The sequence below is a fragment of the Salmo salar genome, chromosome ssa21, assembly GCF_905237065.1.
Source record: "Salmo salar chromosome ssa21, Ssal_v3.1, whole genome shotgun sequence".
NCBI classification, from domain to species: domain Eukaryota; kingdom Metazoa; phylum Chordata; class Actinopteri; order Salmoniformes; family Salmonidae; genus Salmo; species Salmo salar.
This window is the reverse complement of record NC_059462.1, coordinates 29993749-30021102: the sequence shown is the minus strand read 5'-3', so window position 1 is coordinate 30021102 and position 27354 is coordinate 29993749. Positions and strand designations below refer to the sequence as shown.

Genomic DNA, 27354 nt, shown 5'->3' with positions numbered 1-27354 from the left:
ACCTCTATTAGGTCCCAGAGAGCCTGGCCAACACTCTAAACAAAGAAACACTCCTTTCCTCTCACTCTCCCTGCCAAGACTGAACGGTCCCTAACGAATGGTGAGAGGACCATGGATCAAAGGCTGTCCATTTACAGATGCTCCCTAAGAGAATATAGTTCATAAATTAGAGCCAGAGAGTTCACCTGTCATTGAGAGTTTCAAAGGCAGCCACATTCAGAGAGGGCATGGACATCACAATCCCGTTCCCATTTCCCAGTACTATGTATTGTTCGAGTTGAAAGGATACTAAATGGATTATTGCATTGTAATGACGAGATTGTCCGGGTCAGGCAAGTAGAAATACTATACAATAGGGAGAACATTACGTTTTATGGGGCAACAGAAATGTAACGACTAAAAATAAAACATAAAAAATGTGAAACAAAGAAGTTATCTTGCGTGCAGCCTCCTACCTCTTCTCAAACACACACCACTCAGAGTCGGCCTCATAAAAACAATTGTGAAGCAGTCAAACCCCTAGACACATGAAGGCAGGCACGCAACCCGGTAAGCCAGGAGGATGACAACATGGAACAAAAAAACCTCTCTCAGTTTCTAGGCTTGGGTGGTATACCGTATGCCGGTGTCTTTGGAAAAATCCACGGGAGGTTTTTCAATACCGTCAACACTGTTAAACAGTTGAATATTTTTAGCTACTTTTTAAGTAAATACCTGCAGTCAACTCATACAATACGTTTGGAGATAAAGAAGACTGCATTCTTCATTTCACCTGTCACATCATTTTTCATTATGAAGGTTACCGGTAGTCCCCAGTCACGTGATGTTTGTTTACAAGCACACAATGATGAGAGACCGAGACCGGAGCCTTGTGAGTCACTCACTGTTGTGCAGTATGAGTCATGTGATCTAGTTACAGTACGGAATTCAAGACTAAATGCTTGCCTTCTAGATATCTTAGAACTATTAAGTTAACAGTAAAAAGAAAATGCTTAATGCTCTGCAGTTGTGCATTTGGTTTGCTAATTTAGTTGCTAGTTCGTGTCGCTTGGTAACAGCAGAAAATCCCCTCCCTGATTGTTTTGTGCGTGTGCAGCAGAGTAGCATTTTTTGGTTACTAGTATACTTGTAAAGTTTAGGTCAGACTGTATAAAAATGTTTGCAATGTGCTTGTTAGCATTTAGTTAGCATTCTCTAGAGATTTTACAACTACTTGTTAGCATTGGTAACCTTTGGATTAGTGGGGTTTGAAAACAGATCCCCTTGTGTTCAGTGCCAGTATTACTGGATATCCCGGTATGGCACAAGGTCGGTATGAAGGTATGACAATTTCGATACCGCCCAAGCCTATCCATTTCTACCCCTCTCATCTCTCACGCTAATCCAGGCAGGATAAATTATTTTCCCTGCTTCCGTTTAATCTGTTCAAACACCACATACAGAGATAACAACACTGAGGTGCGCTACCGTGGCAACAGTTCCGAGGTGAGCAGAATTGTGGGTCTGTTTTGTCCTGTGCCAGTTCCTCTGTCACATTCTCTCCATCAGCCCAGCGCTAATCAAACGTAGCACCACCCTGCTTCTTAGGCTTATACTTAGCATTTCGCTGCTATGGTTTGCCTGGAATACAGACGTGTCTTTTCCGCCCATCTCTCTTCTCACCACCTCCATTTCGGAGATGTGCTAAACGACAGCAAAATGGTAATGGAATAGCGTGGCAAAACAAGTCCACACTTACTGAGGTGGGTTCCAGCAGAGAGGACACTGTTGAAATATAGATCCATGACATCCATACATAATGTATAGAGGCATACATTCTCATGAATTATGGATGCTGGTCACCAGATAGTGTTTCTCTTCTGGGGATATAGGGCGGTATCAGATGGGCATAGCTTACTACAGTGTGTATCACACAGAGCAGAAACCTAGATTGGCTCTCTTGAGATGAATCTGTTGCAGAGTGGAGAGTCATGTTAGATGGGGAATTAGGCTTATAGCACTGTGCTGTGGGGAATGGATCTTATTTTCTCATATTTATATATTCTACAGATGCATGGCGATGATTACTTTTCTGTTTCACAAATAACACAAAATGGTGCTTCAGAGTGAGACGTATTCATCCTTAAAAACATCCTGACTGGTTGGCATTGCCACCTGGTATGGCAATTGCACGACATCCAACCGCAAATGCGCTACAGAGGGAAGTGCGTACGGCCCAGTACATCACTGGTGCCAAGCTTCCTGCAATCTAGTACCTCTATACCAGGTGGTGTCAGAGGATCACTGGGGCCAAGCTTCCTGCCATCCAGGACCTCTATACCAGGCGGTGTCAGAGAATCACTGGGGCCAAGCTTCCTGCCATCTAGTACCTCTATACCAGGCAGTGTCAGAGGATCACTGGGACCAAGCTTCTTGCAATCTAGTACCTCTATACCAGGCGGTGTCAGAGGATCACTGGGGCCAAGCTTCCTGCCATCCAGGACCTCTATACCAGGCAGTGTCAGAGGATCACTGGGGCCAAGCTTCCTGCCATCCAGGACCTCTATACCAGGCGGTGTCAGAGGATCACTGGGGCCAAGCTTCCTGCCATCCAGGACCTCTATACCAGGCGGTGTCAGAGGATCACTGGGGCCAAGCTTCCTGCCATCTAGTACCTCTATACCAGGCAGTGTCAGAGGAAGGCCCTACAAATTGTCAATGACTCCAGCCACCCTAGTCAGACTGTTCTCTCTGCTACCACACGGCAAGTGGTACCGGACCGCCAAGTCTAGGTCCAAAAGACTCCTTAACAGCTTCTACCCCCAAGCCATAAGACTGTTGAGCTTTCTTTACGTCGACTCGGTACCCCTTGTATATAGCCAAGTTATCGTTACTAATTGTGTATTTGTTATTAGATTTATTTATGCATTTTACTTTTCTATGATCTTTCTCTCTACATTGTTGGGAAAGCCTGTAAGTAATTATGTCTCTCTTTCCTTTACGAAGCATGTGACGAATACAATGATTACATTTATGAGGAATCAGTGTCATTACACTGTGGTTGGGTATGGCAGATGGCCATGCCGGGAGCGGCTCTTAAGAGAAGACAAGCTATGTGCACACTGCCCACAAAATGAGGTGGAAATATTTCCCTTATATTACACAGACCCACACAGAATTCGAAAACAAAAACAAATATTGATAAACTCCCATATCTACTGGGTGAAATACCAGTGTGCCATCATTGCAGCAAGATATGTGACCTGTTGCCAAAAGAAAAGGTCAACCAGTGAAGAACAAACACCATTGTAAATACAACCCATAATTATAATATAATATAATTATATTTATTTATTTTCCATTCTGTACTTTAACTATTTGCACATCGTTATAACACTGTACATAGCCATAATATGACATCTGAAATGTCTCTATTCCTTTGACGTTTATGAGTGTAATGTTCACTGATCATTTTTGATTGTTTATTTCACTTTTGTTTATTATCCATTTCACTTTCTTTGGCAATGTAAACATATGTTTCCCATGCCAATAAAGCCCTTTGAATTGAATTGAGAGAGCGCTTTAACATGCCCTAAAGGATACGTGTGATATTTAAACACACCATCTTGGATAGAGTGGTGTTGTATGAATCACATTAAGGATCACACAGGGCCATTTGCCATGTACTGTGGGGATTGCTCATGCAGAGAGAGATGGAGGCAGGGGGAGAGGAGGAGGGTAGCCTCATCCTCTTCTCTACAGATTCCACAACTCCTTCTGTGCGGTCTTTATGGGCCACCATTTAAAAGCCCTACTTAAGCTATCGATTTATCAGGGCTTTACAGTTACAGTACCCGGCTCCATGGGGAATACCACACACACACACATCTCTTTATAAATGCAGTACAACACAGGTCTTTCTGTTATTGTAGACGACCCCTATCTTGGCGGTGTAGAGAAATGTTATATTTAAGCCAATTTCCTGCAATTCAACACATTTCTCCAATGTGTGAACTCATTCAAGACTGTTGGAAAAGCATTCCAGGTGAAGCTGGTTGAGAGATTGCCAAGAGTGTGCAAAGCTGTCACCAAGGCAAAGAGTGGCTACTTTGAAGAGTCAAAAATATAAAATATATTTTGATTTGTTTATCACTTTTTTGGTTACTACATGATTCCATATGTGTTATTTCATAGTTTTGATGTCTTCACTATTATTCTACAATGTAGAAAATAGTAAAAATAAAGAAAAACCCTGGAATGAGTAGGTGTCCAAAATCTGGTTTTAGTCATTCAAGTTTACACTGAAAGCATTTCTGCTTCCCGAAAATGTATTTAAAAATAAAAAATAAAAAAACATATACATACATATTGTTTGGAAAAACGCACGGCCAAGGATTTCAATGGCATAAAAAATCCCTGCAAGCATTTCTGCTCTGGTCCCGATAGGAAAAAGGAATATGGTGGAGGAGATATGGTACACTACATATACAACAGTATATGGACACCCCTTCAAATTAATGGATTTGGCTATTTCAGCCACAACTGTTGCTGACAGGTGTATAAAATCGAGCACGCAGCTCCATAGACAAACTACCCTGGGGTGGCAGGGTAGCCTAGTGGTTAGAGCGTTGGACTAGTAACCGAAAGGTTGCAAGATCGAATCCCCGAGCTGACAAGGTAAAAATCTGTCATTCTGCCCCTGAACAAGGCAGATAACCCATTGTTCCTAGGCCGTCATTGAAAATAAGAATTTGTTCTTAACTGACTTGCCTAGTTAAATAAAAGGTAAAAAAAATAAAAATAAAATTGGCAATAGAATGGCCTTACTGGAGAGCTCAGTGAATTTCAACGTGGCACCGTCATAGGATGCCACCTTTCCAACTAGTCAGTTTGTCAAATGTCTGTCCTGCTAGAGCTGCCCCGGTCAACTGCAACATCTAGGAGCTACAACAGCTCAGCCATGAAGTGGTAGGCCACACAAGCTCACAGAACGGGACCGCCAAGTGCTGAAGCGCCTAGCTCGTAAAAATTGTCTGTCCTCAGTTGCTACACTCACTATCGAGTTCCAAACGGTCTCTGGAAGCAACGTCAGCACAAGAACTGTTCGTCGGGAGCTTCATGAAATGGGTTTCCATGGCCGAGCAGCCACACACAAGCCTAAGATAACAATACGCAATGCCAAGTGTCGGCTGGAGTGGTTTAAAGCTTGCCGCCATTGGACTCTGGAGCAGTGGAAATGCGTTCTCGGGAGAGATGAATCACGCTTCACCATCTGGCAGTCCGACGGACGAATCTGGGTTTGGTGGATATCAGGAGAACGCTACCTGCCAGAATGCATAGTGCCAACTGTAAAGTTTGGTGAAGGAGGAGTAATGGTCTGGGGCTGTTTTTCATGGTTCGGGCTAGGCCCAGTGAAGGGAAATCTTAGTGCTACAGCATACAATGACATTTTAGACAATTCTATGCTACCAACTTTGTGGCAACAGTTTGGGGAAGGCCCTTTCCTGTTTTACTATGACAATGCACCCGTGGACAAAGCGAGGTCCATACAGAAATGGTTTGTCGAGATCGTGTGGAAGAACTTGACTTGCCTGCACAGAGCTCTGACCTCAACCCCATCGAACACCGTTGGGATTAATTGGAACGCCAATTGCGAGCCAGGCCTAAGTGCACAACATCAGTGCCCGACCTCACTAATGCTCATGGCTGAATGTAAGCAAATCCCCGCAGCAATGTTCCAACATCTAGTGGAAACCCTTCCTAGAAGAGTGGAGGTTGTTAAAGCAGCAAAGGTGGGGACCAACTCCAATTAATGGCCATGATTTTGGAATGAGATGTTCGACAAGTGTCCACATATTTTGGTCATGTAGTGTATATGGTGGGAATCTGAACATTGAAAAGGGTTCTATTTCTAGGGACAAAGGCTGAGTGGCATGACAATTACACACAATATCCCCTCTGCATTTAGTTTGTGTTCACATTTAAGCGAGATATGTTTCAAGACCCAGTGACATGATTGGCAGTTAGCCTAGCGGTTAGAGTGTTGAGCCAGTAACCGAAAGATCACTGGTTCGAATCACCGGAGCCGACAAGGTGAAACATTTGTCGACGTGCCCTTGAGCAAGGCTACATGTCCAAGTAGAAACATTATAAGGGACGATATTGGTTGGACAGATGGCGTGTCACATTCCTATTCCATGCCAAGATTGGTTAGACAATTTGTGACAGACAAGGAGTAACTAAAAGCAGTTGATGAAGAGTCTCGCAAGATTTTACAACATTTTGCAATAGCACAACACATAGCCATCCTCCCTCCTTGAAAACATTGTTGTTGATGACAGTTGGCCTTTGTTCTGTAGAGATATGATTGGTGCTCACAATCACAAAGTAATCAGGCAGCCGCCGTATAGCTATGAGTGTATGGCAGGCAGCATACTCTCTGAATGATAATTATGTGGGAACAAAAGGCTCATTGGGAGACAAAAGCAAGGTTTAGAGCAAATGGGCTTGCCTCGTGCCGCAGTAAGTGTTCTGACTAAGTGGTGTTCAGAAAGGCATGATAGAGGTAATTATCTGGAAGAATGGACGGATGGGGGAAAACGGTCTCAGGTTGTCTGTCTGTCGGTCCCAACTCAGCATCTCAGAAAGAGCATCTGAACTAACATCTAGGAGACTAACATCTGTCTCCTAGATCTCCCTTTCACACAGAGAAGACTGACATAGGGACAAACAAAAGACAAAGATAAGGACATGCGCACGCACACACACACACACACACACACACACACACACACACACACACACACACACACACCCCCCCAACCCCTCCCCCTCCCTCACCTCTCTGATCTTGTCTCGTTTTTCCTTGACGTCAGGCTCCACGGAGTCTCCATCGTTGACCCCCACCACCTTGGGCATGGGGACAGGGGGCAGGGGCTTGGGCACCTCCTTCTTCTTCTTTAGGTCCTCTACCACCTTGCTCTTTTCCGTCTGGATCTCAGCCCGCAGCTCGTCCCGGGACTTCCTCAGCTTCTCCTTGGCTTCCTGCAGCGCACGCTCGTGGTCCACACGAATCTTATCGCGCAGGCTCTCCTCCTCCTCCCTAAAGGGGCACAACAGGAGGTCAGCACACAGGTTGCAACATAACCAGGAAGTGAATAACCTCAGACAGGAAGTGGGCACCTAAAAAGGTACAGCAGGAAGTGGGCACCAAACAGTAAGATTCAAACATTGTCATACAATGGTAAAGTTAACCTCTCTTGGGTAGGGGGCAGTATTTTCACGTCCGGATGAAAAGTGTGCCCAAAGTAAACGACCTGTTACTCAGGCCCAGAAGCTAGGATATGCATTTTGGTAGATTTGGATAGAAAACACCCTAAAGTTTCTAAAACTGTTAAAATGATGTCTTTGAGTACAACAGAACTGATATGGCAGGCGAAACCCGAGGACAAACCATCAAAAAAAAAAAAAAATGTAGCCTACTACTGTTTCCAATGGCTTTCATGTTTATTATGAGGTGAAGTCCTCTCAGATTGCAGTTCCTAGGGTTTCCACTAGATGTCAACAGTCTTTAGAAAGAGTTTCAGGCTGGTTTTTGGAAAAATTTGCTAGAAGTTGTAGTTTTTCTAAGTGCCTCCCATTTTGGCTGTAGTGTTTCCATGCGCGTGGTGAAAGCGCATTTTGTTATTTATCTCAGGTAATGAACATACTATTCTCCGTCTTAAATTTTATAGTTTATTTACGTATTAGGGTACCTAAGGTTTGATTTTAAACGTTGTTTGACTTGTTTGGATAAGTTTATTGGTAACGTTTCGGATTAATTTTGTATGCATTTTGAAGGAGGGAAACCGGTGGATTGTTGAATTAAGCGCGCCAGCTAAATTGAGTTTTTATGGATATAAGGAAGGACTTTATTGAACAAAAGGACCATTTGTGATGTAACTGGGACCTTTTGGAGTGCCAACAGAAGAAGATCTTCAAAGGTAAGGCATTTATTATATCTCTATTTCTGACTTTCGTGTCGCACCTGCCTGGTTGAAAAATGTTTTTCATGTTTTTGTATGCGGGGCACTGTCCTCAGATAATCGCATGGTGTGCTTTCGCCGTAAAGCCTTTTTGAAATCTGACACAGCGGCTGGATTAACAAGAAGTTAAGCTTTATTTTGATGTATAATACTTGTATTTTCATGAATTATAAATATCTATATTTCTGTAATTTGAAATTTGCGCTCTGCAATTTCACCGGATGTTGGCCAGGTAGGTGGGACGCCTGTTCTCTTGCTGTTCTATAATATACCATTGTTGGAGACTACAAAACAGGGACGTTCTACAATGCATTCGGAAAGTACTCACCCCTTGGCTTTTTCCACATTTTGTTATGTTACAGCCATAATTCTAAAATAGATTTAAAAAAAAAACCCTAATCAATCTACACACAATACCCCATAATGACATAGCGAATACAGGTTTAGACATTTTTGCAAACGTATACATTTAAAAAATAAAATCATAATAATAAGTATATCTTATTTACATAAGTGTTCAGACCCTTTGCTGTGAGACTCAAAATTGAGCTCAGGTGCATCCTGTTTCCATTGATCATCCTTGAGATGTTTCTACAACTTGATTGGACATGATTTGGAAAGCCACACCTGTCTATATAAGGTCCCACTGTTGACAGTGCATGTCAAAGCAAAAACCAAGCTATGAGGTCGAAGGAATTGTCCGTAGAGTTCTGAGACAGGATTGTGTCGAGGCACAGATCTGGGGAAGGGTACCAAAAAATGTTTGCAGCAATAAAGGTCCCCAAGAACACAATGGCCTCCATCATTCTTACATGGAAGACATTTGGAACCACCAAGAGTCTTCCTAGAGCTGGCCACCCAGCCAAACTGAGGAATCAGGGGAGAAGGGCCTTGGTCAGGGAGCTGACCAAGAACCCGTTGGTCACTCTGACAGAGCTCCAGAGTTCCTCTGTACAGATGGGAGAACCATCCAGAAGGACAACCATCTCTGCAGCACTCCACCAATCAGGGCTTTATGGTGGAGTTGCCAGATGGAAGCCACTCCTCAGTAAAATACCCATGACAGCCCGATTGGAGTTTGCCAAAAGGCACCTAAAGGACTCTCAGACCATGAAAAACAAGATTCTCTGGTCTGATGAAACCAAGATTGAACTCTTTGGCCTGAATGCCAAGCGTCACGTCTGGAGGAAACCTGGCACCATCCCTACGGTGAAGCATGGTGGTGGCAGCATCATGCTGTGGGGATGTTTTTCAGCGGCAGGGAATGGGAGACTAGTCAAGATTGAGGGAAAGATGAACGGAGCAAAGTACAGAGAGATCCTTGATGAAAGCCTGCTCCAGAGCGCTCAGGACCTCAGACTGGGGCGAAGGTTCACTTTCCAACAGGGCAACGACCTTAAGCACACAGCCAAGACAGTGCAGGAATGGCTTCAGGACAAGTCTCTAAATCTCCTTAAACGGCCCAGACTTGAATCCAATCTAACATCTCTGGAGAGACCTGAAAATAGTTGTGCAGCGACGCTCCCCATCCAACATGGCAGAGCTTGAGAGGAACTGCAGGGAAGAATGAGAGAAACTCCCAAAATACAGGTGGGCCAAGCTTGTAGCGTCATACCCAAGAAGACTCTAGGCTGTAATCGCTGCTAAAGGCGCTTCAACAAAGTACTGAGTAAAGGGTCTGAATTCTTATGTAAATGTGATATTTCAGTTTTTTACTTTTAACACATTGGAAAACATTTATAAAAACCTGTTTTTGCTTGGTCATTATCAGGTAGTGTGTGTAGATTGATGAGGGGAAAACAACAATTTAATACATTTTAGAATAAGGCTGTAACGCACCAAAATATGGAAAAAGTCAAGGGGTCTGAATACTTTCCGAATACACTATTTGAATTCTAAAATCAAAAGTGGTGCAGTCAGAAAGTGATTGAAATCATATAGAATGACCCAACAACAAGAGGCAGGAGTCAGCTTTCTAATACAAAAGAGAAAAGAGATGTGAAACATTGTCATTCCACATGACCTGCGCGAGGGGACAAGATGTCTACTGTGTGTGTGGACTCAGCTGTGGGGCCCTGGAGATGCAGGCTGAGAACCTGAGGGCTGAACCCTGACTGAGAGCAGGGGACGTGTGTGAGAGAAAGGGAGAGAACAGAACACTAAAAGCCATCCATTTTAGCAGCTGCAATACACAGTACAACCTGACCCCACGGCAGGCAGGAGGGAGCAAGAGACTAACAGACCCAGGGGTACAGTGAAAAAAGTATAAGAATGCAGGGCAAAGAGAGAAAAGAGGAGAAAGAGAAGAAGGGAGCGAGATAGAGATTACAGAGAGCTAAAAAAAAGGGTCAGGTGGATACTGTGGGAATGGAGACGTGTGTTGATGACATCTGCCATTACGGCTCACTTCACTCAAGATGAGCCCTCAGGCCGGCAGAGGAGAGACAGCTGCACAATGAAGAGCTAGAAGAAAAGATGGGAGAGGAGAATGGAAGAGACCATTGGGGGAAGGTGGGTTAGGGATCACCAACTGTAGCACAGACATGAGGCATTTCACCGCAGCCACTAATTCACCAAGGCAGACAGGCATTTTATACTAATTACCCTTCTTTAAGAGTAAACTGGCTCCCAGAATAGACACAGTGAAAGTCTGTCGTATTTGATTACCATACAGTTCCCTAATGTGGGCCTATCCACTCTTCAGGACCAAAATAACAGCTCCACACTACTTACATAACGCTGAACTCAAAACATGAATACATATTCATGTCGATGTGTGTGTCTATCTGCAGACTTTAATTGATAGGAAATGTGTTTACACTGTGTGTGTTTAGAAGTGAATCAGTCCAGATAAAGACACACTGTCCTGGCAGCTCCAACCCACCGGAGGGCTGGAGTCCTATGCATTTATGAGTACGTCCTCACAAACATGCATTTAAATATGATATTTATGTGCTATTTAGTGCGATATGTTCACTGACTGACTATTGCGGTCATGAAGGTTTACGTTAGGACAATGTGGCCACCGACAACGTGACCGGGAAGATTTTAAATTTACCAGCCATTTGAGAAACTTACCAGACCCATATCAGAATTGCAGAAATCACTTTTAGATTATGGTAATTCATCTTAACAGAACATGCAACTCCTGTAGTGAAGTAGCCAATAAAATGTAGTTTTCAAACATTTGCCAAAATGCAATTTGTGGGAAAACACCGTGCTAAACAGCACACCTAATGAGAGCAGTTCCATATGTGACAGAGATCAACATCTCTGTTAGAAACTTAGAGGGGGAATCTAAAGATGTAACAACTAGGATGGGACGCCAATATGACTAGGATTGTGCCTTTGGCTTCTGGACAATGAAATAAAGTTGATAAGAAAACCAATAGAACAAGAGAGAAATGCTGGTTTCAACGGCATATGAGGTAGTCTTTATAAAATAACTGCCACCATGTTTCTATGGTTGGATTTTGCTTAGGCTACTTTGAAGCAAGTTAAGACATGCCTCACAATATGCTCAAATGTTAAGCATGTGTATAATTAAGTATGTTTTCAAAATGTATACTGCCTTCAGCTCACATTGCAAACTGGTGGGTGATGCACTGATAGCCTGCCTACCGCTGCCTATGCACTTTAATGGCGAATGGGAGGCGGGCTTCAATTACCAGGTGAGAAATAAAAACAATTTTGAAATACTGTTTTTAACACGCGATTTGTTAGAATTGTTGCACAATGACTGAGGTTATAAAAGCACGTTTCAGTCCAGCAGCCACGAGTTGAGGAGCTGCAGCAGCATCTCTAGCGCGGTCTGACAAGTGATATTCCGCTCAAAATATGCTGTGCACATGTGATAAATAAGATACATGATGACTAACTCAAAAATACACACGCACCAATTTAATTCCACTAAATTTAGCATATTAACCTATAGACCGATAAGCATGACGGTCAAATGTATTTCCATCGAATAAATAAAAAGCATTATTTTGCAATGGGATTGTTTTTTTCTCCCGGTCAATTTGGCCGGCAACAATTTTAGTAATCAGCTTTTTCTTTTTTGTTATTAGCCAAAAGCTGGCAATTATCAGCAAAGGGAAACCCTGTGCATGTGTGTGTGTGGCACGGCAAGCAGTGTGAAATGAGAGGGTGTTTTCAGCCCCCACTGTGCTCTAATGGCTTCCGAGGAGGACCTGTGAGAGGGAAAGGCCAGGATGACGACAGGAAACATTACTACACAGCACCGGGCCTAATGGGCGCACAAATACTCTTGTGGTAATGGATTCACCCATTAATCTGCCTGAACCTAGCCCATTCTTGTGCTCACTCCCTCATCACTCGCTCTCTCCTCCTCGGAGCCATTCTGAGTCACTCTAGCGTCACAGTGATTTCATGCGAGGCTCATAATGTCAAACACTCAATTAAGAGCATGTCAACATCTGCCTGACTCGTTTATCTTGACAAAGACGTGAGCCCAGGCCGAGCAATCAAGCGCCCTACCTAACTTGCATGTTCCCTTCATCAGACCAGAGCAATCACATCCACCTTACTGATTAGTGCCTCCAGTCATAATCACTTCCTGCTTTCATTAGCCTCTTCCAATGGCATTTCATCATCTTTTTTTACAATTATTCCTGCACAATGACATATAATACAATTGAACAGTAATTCATCCTACAGCATGTATTGTTTTTGTTCTTGCCCATCCAGCCACTTTTAACCTCACCCCAATTTCCCCATTTACCCTCTCCCCCTCAAATCTCTTTCCTATGGATGGGAAAGCAGCAGACAAATCATACCAAGCAAGTCATGAACATAAATAACACAAAAAACAAGCAAAAACAAACAAAACAAATAATTATAATAAAATAGAAGTACAATTATTCAAACATTGGTATTCGCTCTAGGTATTTGCACGTATTGGCCTAGATTAGGTTGTTGAAGTATACTTATTGGCCTACATTTAGTGGTACATTTCAATTCATTTATTTATCATGATCTTTTCCTAAGTAGCTCCATCTGACACATCATCTTATTTCCTCACCTGCAGAGTTATTTAACAGTCTACGACGGTGCCTCTCACACCGGCCCTGGCGCCCCTAGGCCACTCCACATACCGATCCATCCTGACAGCAGCACAACAGACCACTCAGATCCAAGGTTTGCTAGTTAAATGGCTAGTTGGATCTGGTGTGCTAGAGCCGGGAGGAACCAAGCACCTGGGGCCACGAGGGCCTGACCCGGAGGCACCCTTCCACAAAGATTGTTAGTCAGTAAGCATTTAGTTATTTTAGGGACTGTACAAATTCATACATTAAACCCTTTATGTTTAACATATTCCAGGTATTCTGCCCACATACATACAAATATCCTGGGTTTGCCCATTATATTATAATGCACGCTATCTAGCGCGATAATTCCACAAACCCATGGGCAACTGTTAGAGAATCGGGTGACTTCCAGTGCAGAGCAATACATTTCTTTGCCGATATAAGGGCTAAATTTCAGAACTTCTGTTGATAGAAGTCAACTAAGTTTTTATTGCCCAAAAGACATATGTAAGGGGACCTTGGTAAAGTTGATTGATAAACACTGAGATCTAAACAATATTATTCCGTCCCAATACTTAGATATGCTGTGGGCCTGTCCAGAGCTATGTAAAATAGTCCCCTTTTGTTTCTTACATCTCTAGCATAGGTAGGACTTTTCTGTATGCATTTTATGCACGTACAGGGGTATAATATACTCTATGTAGAATCTTAAATTGCAACATTTTATGTCTCAGATCCCCTTCGTCATTTGTAATACTTTCCCCCCCAAGTTTGCTTCATATTTGACACAGAGATTATTAGTGTTATCTGGGAAGAAATCAAGGCAGACATAAAATGAATTTCTAAATTGTATCTTCCTATTCATATTCCTCAGAAGGAATTCAATATTTGAGGCTTTTGGCACATTCAAATCATGTTGTTTGGTAAAAATACAAGACGTCTTATCTGTAAAAATATAAAGAAATCTAAGGATGGGATGTTGTACAGCGTCTTTGGAATTTATTCAGATTCCTTGACTTTTTCTGTTATGTTACAGCCTTATTCTAAAATGTATTAAATTGTTTATTGTCCCCCATCAAAATCTACACACAATGCCCCATAATGAAAGCAAAAACAGGTTTAGACATTTTTGCAAAAATTGTATGAAAAACAAACTGAAATATCAAATTGACAGACTACCATTCAAAAGTCTGGGGTCACTTAGAAAAGTCCTTGTTTTCGAAAGAAAGGGACATTTTTGGTCCATTAAAATAACATCAAATTGATCAGAAATACAATGTAGACATTGTTAATGTTGTAAATGACTATTGTAGCTGGAAACGGCTGATTTTTAATGTGGAGCATAAGCATTTGTGAATTCAATTACAGGCTCAAAATGGCCAGAAACAAAGAACTTTCTTCTGAAACTCATCAGTCTATTCTTGTTCTGAGAAATTAAGGCCATTCCATGCAAGAAACTGAAGATCTCGTACAACGCTGTGTACTACTCCCTTCACAGAACAGCGCAAACTGGCTCTAACCAGAATAGAAAGAGTGAGAGACCCCAGTGCACAACCGAGCCAGAGGACAAGTACATTAGAGTGTCTAGTTTGAGAAACAGACGCCTCACAAGTCCTCAACTGGCAGCTTCATTAAATAGTACCTGCAAAACACCAGTCTCAACGTCAACAGTGAAGAGGTGACTCCGGGATGCTGGCCTTCTATGCAGAGTTCCTCTGTTCAGTGTCTGTTCTTTTTCTCATATTAATCTTTTCTTTTTATTGGCCAGTCTGAGATATGGCTTTTTCTTTCCAGCTCTGCCTAGAAGGCCAGCATCCCGGAGTCGCCTTTTCGCTAGCTCTATTCCAAACTTCTTCCATTTAACAATGATGGAGGCCAATGTGTTCTTGGGGAACTTTAATGCTGCAGACATTTTTTGGTACCCTACCCCAGATCTGTGCCTCGACACAATCCTGTTTCTGGGCTCTACGGACAATTCCTTCGACCTCATGTCTTGGTTTTTGCTCTGACATGCACTGTCAACTGTGGGACCTTATATAGACAGGTGTGTGCCTTTCCAAATCATGTCCAATCAATTGAATTTACCACAGGTGGACTCCAATCAAGTTGTAGAAAAATCAAGGATGATCAATGGAAACAGGATGCACCTGAGCTCAATTTTGGAGTCTCATAACAAAGGTTCTGAATACTTATGCAAATAAGGTATTTCTGTCTGTTATTTTGAATCCTTTTTCAAAAATCTCGGAAAACATGTTTTCGCTTTGTCAGTATGGGGTAGTGTGTGTAGATTGTTGATTTTTTATTCATTTATCCATTTTAACATAAGGCTGTAACGTAATGGGTTTGAATACTTCCCGAAGGCACTGTACATGGACTGTAGTTCATTCAAATAAAGAAATGAACCTTTGGAAAAGAGATGGACTTTATGATGCCTCTATCATACCAAGGCTTAAAGTTGAACTGACAGCGTTTTAACTACTTTGCAGATATGAAACAGAGATATTCATAAGTAAAAAATATAAAATTCCCAGTTTATGCTTAAAAAACAACTTAGAGGTTTTAAAATAGGTTCTATAAGACTCAATTCCATGACATACAGCAATGCATTGTTGGCAAAATAGATTCAGTTCAATGCATGATTAATATAATTCATCAATAGATTTCTTGATAGTCACAAAATATTGCATTCAGGTTGTAAATCACAGCTGGCCTTGCATATTCATGTTTGCTGTCTCCACCCATTCGGGATGCACTGTTTCAGTTTCAATGACTCAATATTTTGAACAAAAACGGACGACTGTAACTAAGGCTGGGAATGTCAATACAATCAAACTACCAGGAGCAATGCTCACAAGTCAGTCAGTCATAACGTGGCTAATAAGCTAGCGCATATGTGTCAAACACAAGGCCAGCGGGCCAAATATGACACACAAGCGAGTATAAAATGAGTCAACAGCTACTTTATGAAATTGCAGCCTGATGCGCTCGCATCGGTGAATTCAACTTCAATTGCGCTGCTTTCGTGTGTCACGTTTACAGCGGACAAAAAATGAAAAACATTTTAAGTTCAAAATGTTAGAAGAAACCTATACAGTTGAAGTCGGAAGTTTACATACTCTTAGGTTCGAGTCATTAAAACTCGTTTTCGACCACTCCACAAATTTCTTGTTAACAAACTATAGTTCTGGTACGTAGGTTAGGACATCTACTTTGTGCATGACACAAGTAATTTTTCCAACAATTGTTTACAGACAGATAATTTCACTTATAATTAACTGTATCACAATTCCAGTTGGTCAGAAGTTTACATACACTAAGTTGACTGTGCCTTTAAACAGTTTGGAAAATTCCAGAAAATTATGTCATGGCTTTAGAAGCTTCTGATAGGCTAATTTACATCATTTGAGTCAATTGGAGGGGTTCCCTTGGATGTATTTCAAGGCCTACCTTCAACCTCAGTGTCTCTTTGCTTGACATCATGGGAAAATCAAAAGAAATCAGCCAGGACCTCAGAAAAAAAATTGTAGACCAAAACAAGTCTGGTTCATCCTTGGGAGCAATTTCCAAATGCCTGAAGGTACCACGATCATCTGTACAAACAATAATATGCAAGTATAAACACCATGGGACCACGCAGCTGTCATACTGCTCAGGAAGGAGACGCATTCTGTCTACTAGAGAAGAATGTACTCTGGTGCGAAAAGTGCAAATCAATCCCAGAACAACAGCAAAGGACCTTGTGAAGATGCTGGAGGAAACGGATACAAAAGTATCTATATCCACAGTAAAACGAGTCCTATATCAACATAACCTGAAAGGCCGCTCAGCAAGGAAGAAGGCACTGCTCAAAAACCGCCATAAAAAAGCCAGACTACGGATTGCAACTGCACATGGGGACAAAGAACGTACTTTTTTGGAGAAATGTCCTCTGGTCTGATGAAACAAAAATAGAACTGTTTGGCCATACTTACCATCGTTATGTTTGGAGGAAAAAGGGGGAGGCTTGCAAGCCTAAGAACACCATCCCAACCGTGAAGCATGGGGTGGCAGCATCATGTTGTGGGGGTGCTTTGCAGCAGGAGGGACTGGTGCACTTCACAAAATAGATGGCCTCATGAGGAAGGAAAATTAGGTGGATATATTGAAGCAACATCTCAAGACATCAGTCAGGAAGTTAAAGATTGTTCATTTGGAAGACCTATTTGCGACCAATGACCCCAAGCATACTTCCAAAGTTGTGGCAAAATGGCTTAAGGACAACAAAGTCAAGGTATTGGAGAGGCAGTCACAAAGCCCTGACCTCAATACTATAGAAAATGTGTGGGCAGAACTGAAAAAGGGTGTGCGAGCAAGGAGGCCTACAAACCTGACTAACTCGCCCTCCAAATACACTTCTGCTGTTTTCAATCAAGATCTCAGCGATCACTGCCTCATTGCCTGCATCCGTAATGGGTCTGCGACCAAACGACCACCCCTCATCACTGTCAAACGCTCCCTAAAATACTTCTGCAAGCAGGCCTTTCTAATCGACCTGTCTGGGGTATCCTGGAATGACATTGACCTCATCCCGTCAGTAGATGATGCCTGGCTATTCTTTAAAAGTGCCTTCCTCACCATCTTAAATAAGCATGCCCCACTCAAAAAATGTTGAACTAGGAATAGATATAGTCCGTGGTTCACTCCAGACCTGTCTGCCCTTGACCAGCACAAAAACATCCTGTGGCGTTCTGCATTAGCATAAAATAACCCCCGTGATATGCAATTTTCAGGGAATTTAGGAACAAATATACACAGGCAGTTAGAAAAGCTAAGGCTAGCTTTTTAAAACAGAAATTTGCATCCTGTAGTACTAACTCAAAAAAGTTCTGGGACACTGTAAAGTCCATGGAGAATAAGAGAACCTCCTCCCAGCTGCCCACTGCTCTGAGGCTAGGAAACACTGTTACCACTGACAAATCCACTATAATTGAGAATTTCAATAAGCATCTCTCTACAGCTGGTCATGCATTCCACCTGGCTACCCCTACCCCGGTCAACTGCCCGGCACCCTCCACAGCAACTCGTCAAAGCCCCCACCATTTCTCCTTCACCCAAATCCAGATAGCGGATGTTCTGAAAGAGCTGCAAAATCTGGACCCCTACAAATCAGCCGGGCTAGACAATCTGGACCCTCTCTTTCTAAAATTATCTGCCGAAATTGTTGCAACCCCTTTCGTATCGTCTGAGATTCCCAAAGATTGGAAAGCTGCCGCGGTCATCACCCTCTTCAAAGGGGGTGACACTCTAGACCCAAACTGCTACAGACCTGTATCTATCCTACCCTGTCTTTCTAAGGTCTTCGAAAGCCAAGTTAACAAACAGATTACCGACCATTTCGAATCCCACTGTACCTTCTCCGCTATGCAATCTGGTTTCAGAGCTGGTCATGGGTGCACCTCAGCCACGCTCAAGGTCCTAAACGACATCATAACCTCCATCGATAAGAGACAATACTGTGCAGCCGTATTCATCGACCTGGCCAAGGCTTTCGACTCTGTCAATCACCACATTCTTATTGGCAGACTCGACAGCCTTGGTTTCTCAAATGACTGCCTCGCCTGGTTTACCAACTACTTCTCTGATAGAGTTCAGTGTGTCAAATCGGAGGGCCTGTTGTCCGGACCTCTGGCAGTCTATGGGTGTGCCACAGGGTTCAATTCTCGGGCCGACTCTCTTCTCTGTATACATCAATGATGTTGCTCTTGCTGCTGGTGATTCTCTGATCCACCTCTATGCAGACCACACCATTCTATATACTTCTGGCACCTCTTTGGACACTGTGTTAACCAACCTCCAGACGAGCTTCAATGCCATATAACTCTCCTTCCGTGGCCTCCAACTGCTCTTAAACACAGGTAAAACTAAATGCATCCTATTCAATTGATCACTGCCCGCACCTGCTCGCCCGTCCAGCATCACTACTCTGGACGGCTCCGACTTAGAATACGTGGACAACTACAAATACCTGGGTGTTTGGTTAGACTGTAAACTCTCCTTCCACACTCACATTAAGCATCTCCAATACAAAATTAAATCTAGAATCGGCTTCCTATATCGCAACAAAGCATCCTTCACTCATGCTGCCAAACATACCCTCGTAAAACTGACCATCCTACTGATCCTCGACTTCGGTAATGTCATTTACAAAATAGCCTCCAACACTCTACTCAGCAAACTGGATGCAGTCTATCACAGTGCCATCCGTTTCGTCACCAAAGCCCCATACACTACCCACCACTGCGACCTATATGCTCTCGTTGGCTGGCCCTCACTTCATACTCGTCGCCAAACCCACTGGCTACAGGTTATCTACAAGTCTCTGCTAGGTGAATCCTTGCCTTATCTCAGCTCACTGGTCACCATAGCAGCACCCACTCGTAGCATGCGCTCCAGCAGGTATATCTCACTGGTCACCCCCAAAGCCAATTCCTCCTTTGGCCGCCTTTCCTTTCAGTTCTCTGCTGCCAATGACTGGAATGAACTGCAAAAATCTCTGAAGCTGGAGACTCATATCTCCCTCACTAGCTTTAAGCACCAGCTGTCAGAGCAGCTCACAGATCACTGCACCTGTACATAGCCCATCTGTAAACAGCCCATCTATCTACCTACCTCATCCCCATACTGTATTTATTTATTTATCTTGCTCCTTTGCACCCCAGTATCTCTACTTGCACATTCATCTTCTGCATATCTACCATTCCAGTGTTTAATTGCTATATTGTAATTACTTTGCCACCACGGCCTATTTATTGCCTTAACTTACCTCATTTGCACTCACTGTATATAGACTTGTTTGATTTATTTTGTTCTACTGTATTATTGACTGTATGTTTTGTTTATTCCATGTGTAACTCTGTGTTGTTGTATGTGTCGAATTGCTACGCTTTATCTTGTCCAGGTCGCAGTTGCAAATGAGAACTTGTTCTCAACTAGCTTACCCGGCTAAATAAAGGTGAATTTAAAAAAAAAAGTTACACCAGCTCTCAGGAGGAATGGGCCAAAATCCACCCAACTTATTGTGAGAAGCTTGTGGAAGGCTACCCGAAAGGTTTTACCCAAGTTAGACAATTTAAAGGCAATGCTACCATTTACTAATTGAGTGTATGTAAACGTCTGACCCACTGGGAATGTGATGACAGAAATAAAAGCTGAAATAAATCACTCTACTATTATTCTGACGTTTTACATTCTTAATATAAAGTGGTGATCCTCAGAAGAAGAAATCATACCCATGCAGACCTCTAACAGGGAGCTTGTGGCTTTTTCACACAGCTTCAGAGAATCCATTAATGATAGCCTACGTGAACATCCAATGTATATGACTTGTTCATATATCCCCTTTCCTCTATTTTCCTCTCTCACACACACAGGGACAATCTCATCTAAATGTCGGCGCAGTCGTCACTGGCTTATGGTTGTGTCTGAGGTACAGGGATCAAACCTTTTTCAGGAGCAGGGAGCCTTCTTTCCCCGGGGCTGGCTAGTATTATGTCTCTGCCACTCTGAGGGTTGTGGTCTGGGGGGCTTGGGGCAGAATGACTCACTGCCTTAGCTACCCACAGAGAGCCTTCACCACTGCGCTGTTCATTATGGCCATTAGGCTTTGATCAGAGCTCATTCTGTGTGAGAAGAAAGCCAGCCAGGGAAAGATCGTTTTTTTTATATAATGGAGCCTGAGGTTTCACTGCAGCGTTTAGCAGATGAACCAGAGATGAGATAACATGGATCTTTTCAGAAAGAGAACAGGCCCTGATGGAAGTCTAGCATTCTCTAGCTGCCATTCCCTGTCATTGTCAGCAATGTTACGTGCCCCAAAAAGCTATTTAAAAGGGATAATCTACTCCAGAAATGTCACTCATGAAATGCCTGTCAATTTGGTGATAGTCTATGTTCTATGAGTCAGTAAAATAACTATTATTTAACTTCTAAGTGGTCCGTTTGTGAAATCAGGAAATCGTGTTGTAACGCATCATGATAAGGTTCCCATCACTGGAGATAGGGAATAACAAATTATCACATTTCATAACGCTTTTAAAACAATTACCTGCACTTCAGATTGTCAAATCAGCCAATAGATGGTATGGGCATACTTGTCTGGAACACATCCATCTGTCTATATTGTCATGACAAAGTATAGTGGACCAAATTATTCAACTCATTCTTTCATCGACTTAAGCTGTTGCTTAGGGCCCTAGGGGGCCACGATAAAATAGCATGTTGTTGGAACTCAGTCGGGATATCAACTTAATATTGAGAGTAAAAAATTGTAGAATACACCAGGTGCAATTTCAAAATTTGGTTGTGCACAAACAGTTTTCCTCTTATGTCAGTCACTGACAGTCACTCAATTAGCCATGTCATCTAACATGTTTTAGACTGGTAAGTTAGTCTAGCCATTTATCTAAACTTGTAGTAACTTTTATCGAATACCGACCAGGCACGTGCTAAGGGGCCCTGACCTCCAGGGGGGCCTCATTGATTTTGTTAGTCATTCTCACTCATATCATATTAACAGAATAAGTCACCACAAAATCCATAGAATTGCTAGAAATTAGTTTTAAAACTGAAAAGAACCTCTCTCCACCCCATGGCAAAATGTGTAGAATTGCAGAAAACTTGCTTTAAAAAAAGATCCAATGCAGCAGTTCTCAATATCAAATCATTTCTGGGAAACAATTAAGTACCTTAATGTCAATGTTTTCAATTAAAATTGTAAAAAACTAACAAAAATAGCTTCTTAGCAGAGAGCAATTTCTCAAGCAAGAATTTCACTTGGACTGTCTTAGAGTGGTCTGAGTGGTGAGGGGAAAACTTGCCGTTATTGGCAGAGGGGTTTGGAACCCTCATATTGGTCTATTAACTAATTTACCACAAGGTGATGTCACCATGGAAGGCCAAAACTCCATCCCACTAAAACAGGCTGAAATTTCAGGTGGTCTTTTCAAATAGCTCTTACACTAAAAGAGCATTATCATCATGTTTGCAATATAGTCCAACCTCAGTGTGGAAAGATGTATAAAAGACAAAAACAAATCACGTTTTTGACTGCACTGGGCCTTTAAAACTAAAAAATGTTCCTATGGGAAAGGGGGATACTTAGTCAGTTGTTCAACTGAATGCCTTAAACTGAAATGTGTCTTTCGCATTTAACCCAACCCCTCTGAATCAGAGAGGTGTGGGGGGCTGCCTTAAAACAGCGTTTGACATGCTTCTAAATACGGTAATGGAACATTTTGAATTTTTTAGTCTTGAAATGCGCTCACGCGTTACCCTTTGGATAGTGACCTGAACGCACGAACAAAGTGGAGGTATTTGGACATAACTATGGATTATTTGGAACAAAAACAACATTTCTTGTGGAAGTAGCAGTCCTGGGAGTGCATTCTGACAAAGATCAGCCAAGGTAATAAAATGTTTCTAATACTAATTCTGAGTTTAGTGTGCCTCGAAGTTGGCGGGTGTCAAAATAGCTAGCCATGATGGCTGAGCTATGTACTCAGAATATTGCAAAATGTGCTTTCGCCGAAAAGCTATTTTAAAATCTGACATAGCGATTGCATAAAGGAGTTCTGTATCTATAATTCTTAAAATAATTGTTATGTATTTTGTCAACGTTTATGATGAGTAATTTAGTAAATTCACCGGAAGTGTTCCGTGGGGATACATTTTCTGAACATCACACGCCAATGTAAAAAGCTGTTTTTTGATATAAATATGAACTTGATTGAACAAAACATGCATGTATTGTGTAACATAATGTCCTAGGAGTGTCATCTGATGAAGATCATCAAAGGTTAGTGCTTCATTTAGCTTTGTTTTGGGTTTCTGTGACATATATGCTTGCTTGGAAAATGGCTGTGTGATTATTTTGGGCTATGTACTCTCCTAACATAATCTAATGTTTTGCTTTCGCTGTAAAGCCTTTTTGAAATCGGACAATGTGGTTAGATTAACGAGAGTCTTATCTTTAAAATGGTGTAAAATAGTCGTATGTTTGAAAAATTGAAATTATTGCATTTTTGAGGTTTTTGTATTTCGCGCCACGCTGTTCCACTGGCTGTTGAATAGAGTGGGACGGTGATGTCCCACCTAGCCCATAGAGGTTAATCAACATCCACGTCATCGGCGCCCGGGAACAGTGGGTTAACTGCCTTGATCAGGGGCAGAACGACAAATGTTTACCTTGTCAGCTCGGGGATTCGATCCAGCAATCTTTCGGTTATTGGCCCAACGCTCTAACCACTAGGCTATCTGCTGCCCCATGGCAACATGTGTATTACTGCAGGAAATTAACCTTAAAGCAAACATTTCTCTCCACCTTCAAGAGGGGGGCTAATGAAACGTTTTGCCACAAGGTAGTGGCCCCCCAACCAAAACTTGCTAAGGGCCCCCCAAAAGGCTAGAGCTGGCTGTGTTCGCATGCTGATATTGATTATGGTATTATTGTGTGTAGCTACGTTTACTAGATAGAACCTTGCTAGCCAGTCCAGAGAGAGAGCATTGCATTATGGGTTTTGTAATCGACTTGAGCTGCAACAGATTTCCACATGTTCGTACCAACCTTATTACAACAGTATTTAACATTTCTTCACAAAAAATTGTTTCCAGAGTTAACACTGGAATTAGTGGTTTTGGGTGAATTATTTATTTTAGAATGCTGTGGAAAAATTGCGCTACTAGACAAAACAGTATCCAACATAAGTGTGTCCCTGACTCCATACCTTTGTCCCAAGTAGTTTGTGTCCCCAATCCCCATATCCTTAAACCTGGCGCACGCACGCACACACAAACACACACCCCAGCATCCCTAATAACTACCCTCTCCTACTTTCTGCTCCCTCCACAGCTCTCTGTTTGGTCGTGTTCCATCTTCCCATCTGTGTGGGTCCTGATAACATCAGTCCAGATAGACAGTGGGTTTAGAGTTACTCATCTCCAGTCCTGGAACAGGCATATGCTCTTTAAACGAGGATTAGGGGGGAATGGGTAAGCCTTCGCTTTTTTCAACTCAATTTTCCTCGTGACTACTTACAAGGTAGCGGAAAGGGAATTAACAACAGGGATTTAAGGCGCAGCAGCATGCTGGGTTAGCTAGCTAGTGTTGACAGCACCAGCAAGCAACACAGAGAGAGAGGGGGAGGAACAGAGTGTGTGAGCGAAAGTGGATTTTCAAATGTAGAGATGCTGTTTTAGGGGTTGACATGAATAATGTAATGCCATGAAACACTTCCCCTGCACCCAGGCGTGTCTCACCCATGGAAATTACTTCATCCATTGGTCTCCCGTTCCATAGAATTAATTACGTCTGGCGGCTCGGAGGATTTGATAGCTGATTCACAGCGTCTTTCCCTCTCTCTCATTGTGCCGGGGTCTTCAAACTGCAGCCATCTTCGCTGGTTTCAGATCCTATTTATTTTGAGAATCAGTCATTTGCTCTGGAAATCACGCCCATGCTCCGATCATTTGAAATCGTTTCCCCTCTTTGCAAGGAATACATGAATGTCAAGCAGGTGGAAGAGAGGCGTTCTAAATACCAAGAGGTGCAGAATGCATAATGTCCACTGTTCAAAGTCCACTTCAGTGTCTCAAACAAGATCAAGCTTCTTTGTTAAAGAGATGTAAATGTGACATTTCAGTTTTTGTTGTATACATTTGCAAACAATTCTAAAAACCTGTTTTTTTCATTGTCATTATGTGGTAGTGTGTGTAGATTGATGAGGGGGGAAAAAAACATTGAATCCATTTTAGAATAAGGCTGTAACGTTAGAAAATATGGAAAGAGTTAAGTGGTCTGAAAACCCGTTTAAAAAAAAAAACTTTCAGAATACACTGTATACCAGCCTCCACTCGTCCGGGAAAGCTTTCCACTAGATGTTGGAACATTGCTGCGGGGACTTGCTTTCATTCAGCCACAAGAGCATTAGTGAGGTCAGGGACTGATGTTGGGTGATTAGGCCTGGCTTGCAGTCAGTGTTCCAATTCATCACAAAGGTGTTTGATGGGGTTGAGATCAGGGCTCTGTGCAGGCCGGTCAAGCTCTTCCACACCAATCTCGACAAACCATATCTGTATGGACCTCGCTTTGTACACAGGGGCATTGTCATGCTGAAAAAGGAAAGGGCTTTCCCAAACTGTTGCCACAAAGTTGGAAGCACAGAATCGTCTATAATATCATTGTAGGCTGTAGGGTTAAGATTTCCCTTCACTGGAATAAAGGGGCCTAGCCCGAACCATGAAAAACAGCCCCAGACCATAATTCCTCCTCCACCAAACTTCACCGTTGGCACTATGCATTGGGGCAGGTAGCGTTCTCCTGGCATCCACCAAACCCAGATTAGTCCGTCAGTCTGCCAGATGAAATGTGATTCATTACTCCAGAGAACACGTTTTTACCGTTTCAGAGTCGAATGGCAGCGAGCTTTACACCACTCCAGCCGACGCTTGGCATTGCGCATGGTGATCTTAGGCTTGTGTGCTGCTGCTCAGCCATGGAAAACCTTTTCAAGAAGCTCCTGATGAACAGTTCTTGTGCTGACACTGCTTCCAGAGGCAGTTTAGAACTCAGTAGTGGGTGTTGCAACCGAGGACAGAATATTTTTACACACTACGCGCTTCAGCACTTGGCAGTTCCGTTCTGTGAGCTTGTGTGGCCTACCACTTCGCAGCTGAGCCATTGTTGCTCCTAGATGTTTCCAATTACAATAACAACACTTACAGTTGACAGGGGCAGGTCTAGTAGGGCAGAAATCTGACGAACTGACTTGTTGGGAAGGTGGCATCCTACGACTGTGAAACGTTCAAAGTCACTGAGCTTTTCAGTAAGGCCATTCTACTGCCAATGTTTGTCAATGAGATTGCATGGCCGTGTGCTCAAATTTTATACACCGGTCAGCCACGGGTATAGCTGAAATAGCCGAACCCACTACTTTGAAGGGGTGTCCACATACACTATATATACACACACACACAAAAATAATCTCAGTTTGAATTAATTTCCTAAATTGACAGGAGTCATAATGGAGTGTAGACTACAGCTCCTTTCGGTTGGATGGCAGTTATGCCACAAGCGCTGAAGCTAAAGTGCTGCACCGCCAGCCACCACCCCCACCCGTCGTTTTTGAGAAAGCATTGTGTTCCAGACAGACATGCAAACAAGTGTTTCTCTCAAGGACGCACATTGTCACCATTAGCGAGCTGGAGCTGCTATAGGCTGACAAACAGAGACAAAGTGAGAGACACTCCAACAGGCACTGACGACTGGTTTACACACACACTCAGTGCTACTAAGGGAGAGGCTGGCACCGTGGTAGGATGACACTCTGTCGTCCCGTAAGTAATGAGCAGGATACTGGAGAGTCTCCTCCATTTGTCTCTCCCCTGCCCTAGGGAGGTCTGGGCTAATCAGCGCTGTGTGACGGTGCACTGAGTCCAGGACGATACAAGCTTCATTTACTGTTTCAGCCACAGGCCCTGTGGTTCACTCACAGTGGAGTCGGACTGCTGCAGCATGGTGTGTGTGTGTTGTACTAAATTGATCGGCTTTTCAGCCATGTGCTCTGTATTCATGGCTTCTTGCATGGCTTCTTGCGCTTCAGACATTTTTTCCCTCTAGGGCTTTGTATAGTCAACATCTTTCAAACATGTTGTTTTCAGGCATGGTCTTCATGGCCATGTATTATAGTCTAGTCATATTTCAGCTGTTTATTTCTATGGCTGTCTTTCTTCTATAGCCAAGAACACCTCTCAGCCATGTTAGGTGATGTTCTCTAGGCCTTTGTTTGCGTTGCTCCCTCTCAGCACGTCTGTCTCTACCCTCCTCCTCCGGCAGGCAGGTGTGCAGTGTGGCCCCAGTGCTGGAGCTCCGACTTCATTAGCCTGAGCCGCAGGTGAGCTCTGTAATGACATTGAATAACTGTGGCTGGCAACAGCACAGCAGCAGTTACAGGCTACAACACAGCAACATTTAGGATCAGGATGTGTTACACACACTGTTTACAGCTTGAATACAATCTGGTAATGGTCAGAGACACACACAAAACACTCTACAGCAAGTCCATAAGAATCTCACATCAAGGGCCATTAAGTTGCCTAAACATTTCATGATGGCAGAAACTAGTAGAGAGAGACCTGAGTGCCTAAGAGCAGAGGCCCTGCCAGAAACTCTGGGTCATAAGTGAAACACACAGAATACATTATTCATGGACAGCCAGCAACTCTGACCCCGGTACGGTGTATTCACAAAGCGAAATCCCTGTGATGTG

The 27354-nt window shown here is 42.9% G+C and overlaps 1 protein-coding gene across 2 annotated transcripts in view; it reads right to left on the bottom strand.

Moving 5' to 3' along the window:
* The window catches only part of LOC106582087 (mannosyl-oligosaccharide 1,2-alpha-mannosidase IB), a 140862-nt gene that overhangs the window by 96781 nt on the left and 16727 nt on the right, over positions 1–27354 (bottom strand). For both annotated transcript variants that reach the window (XM_014164819.2, XM_014164820.2), the window contains exon 4: positions 6820–7081. In XM_014164819.2, coding sequence (XP_014020294.1) covers positions 6820–7081 — 262 coding nt within the window. The remainder of the gene's footprint in view (positions 1–6819; positions 7082–27354) is intronic.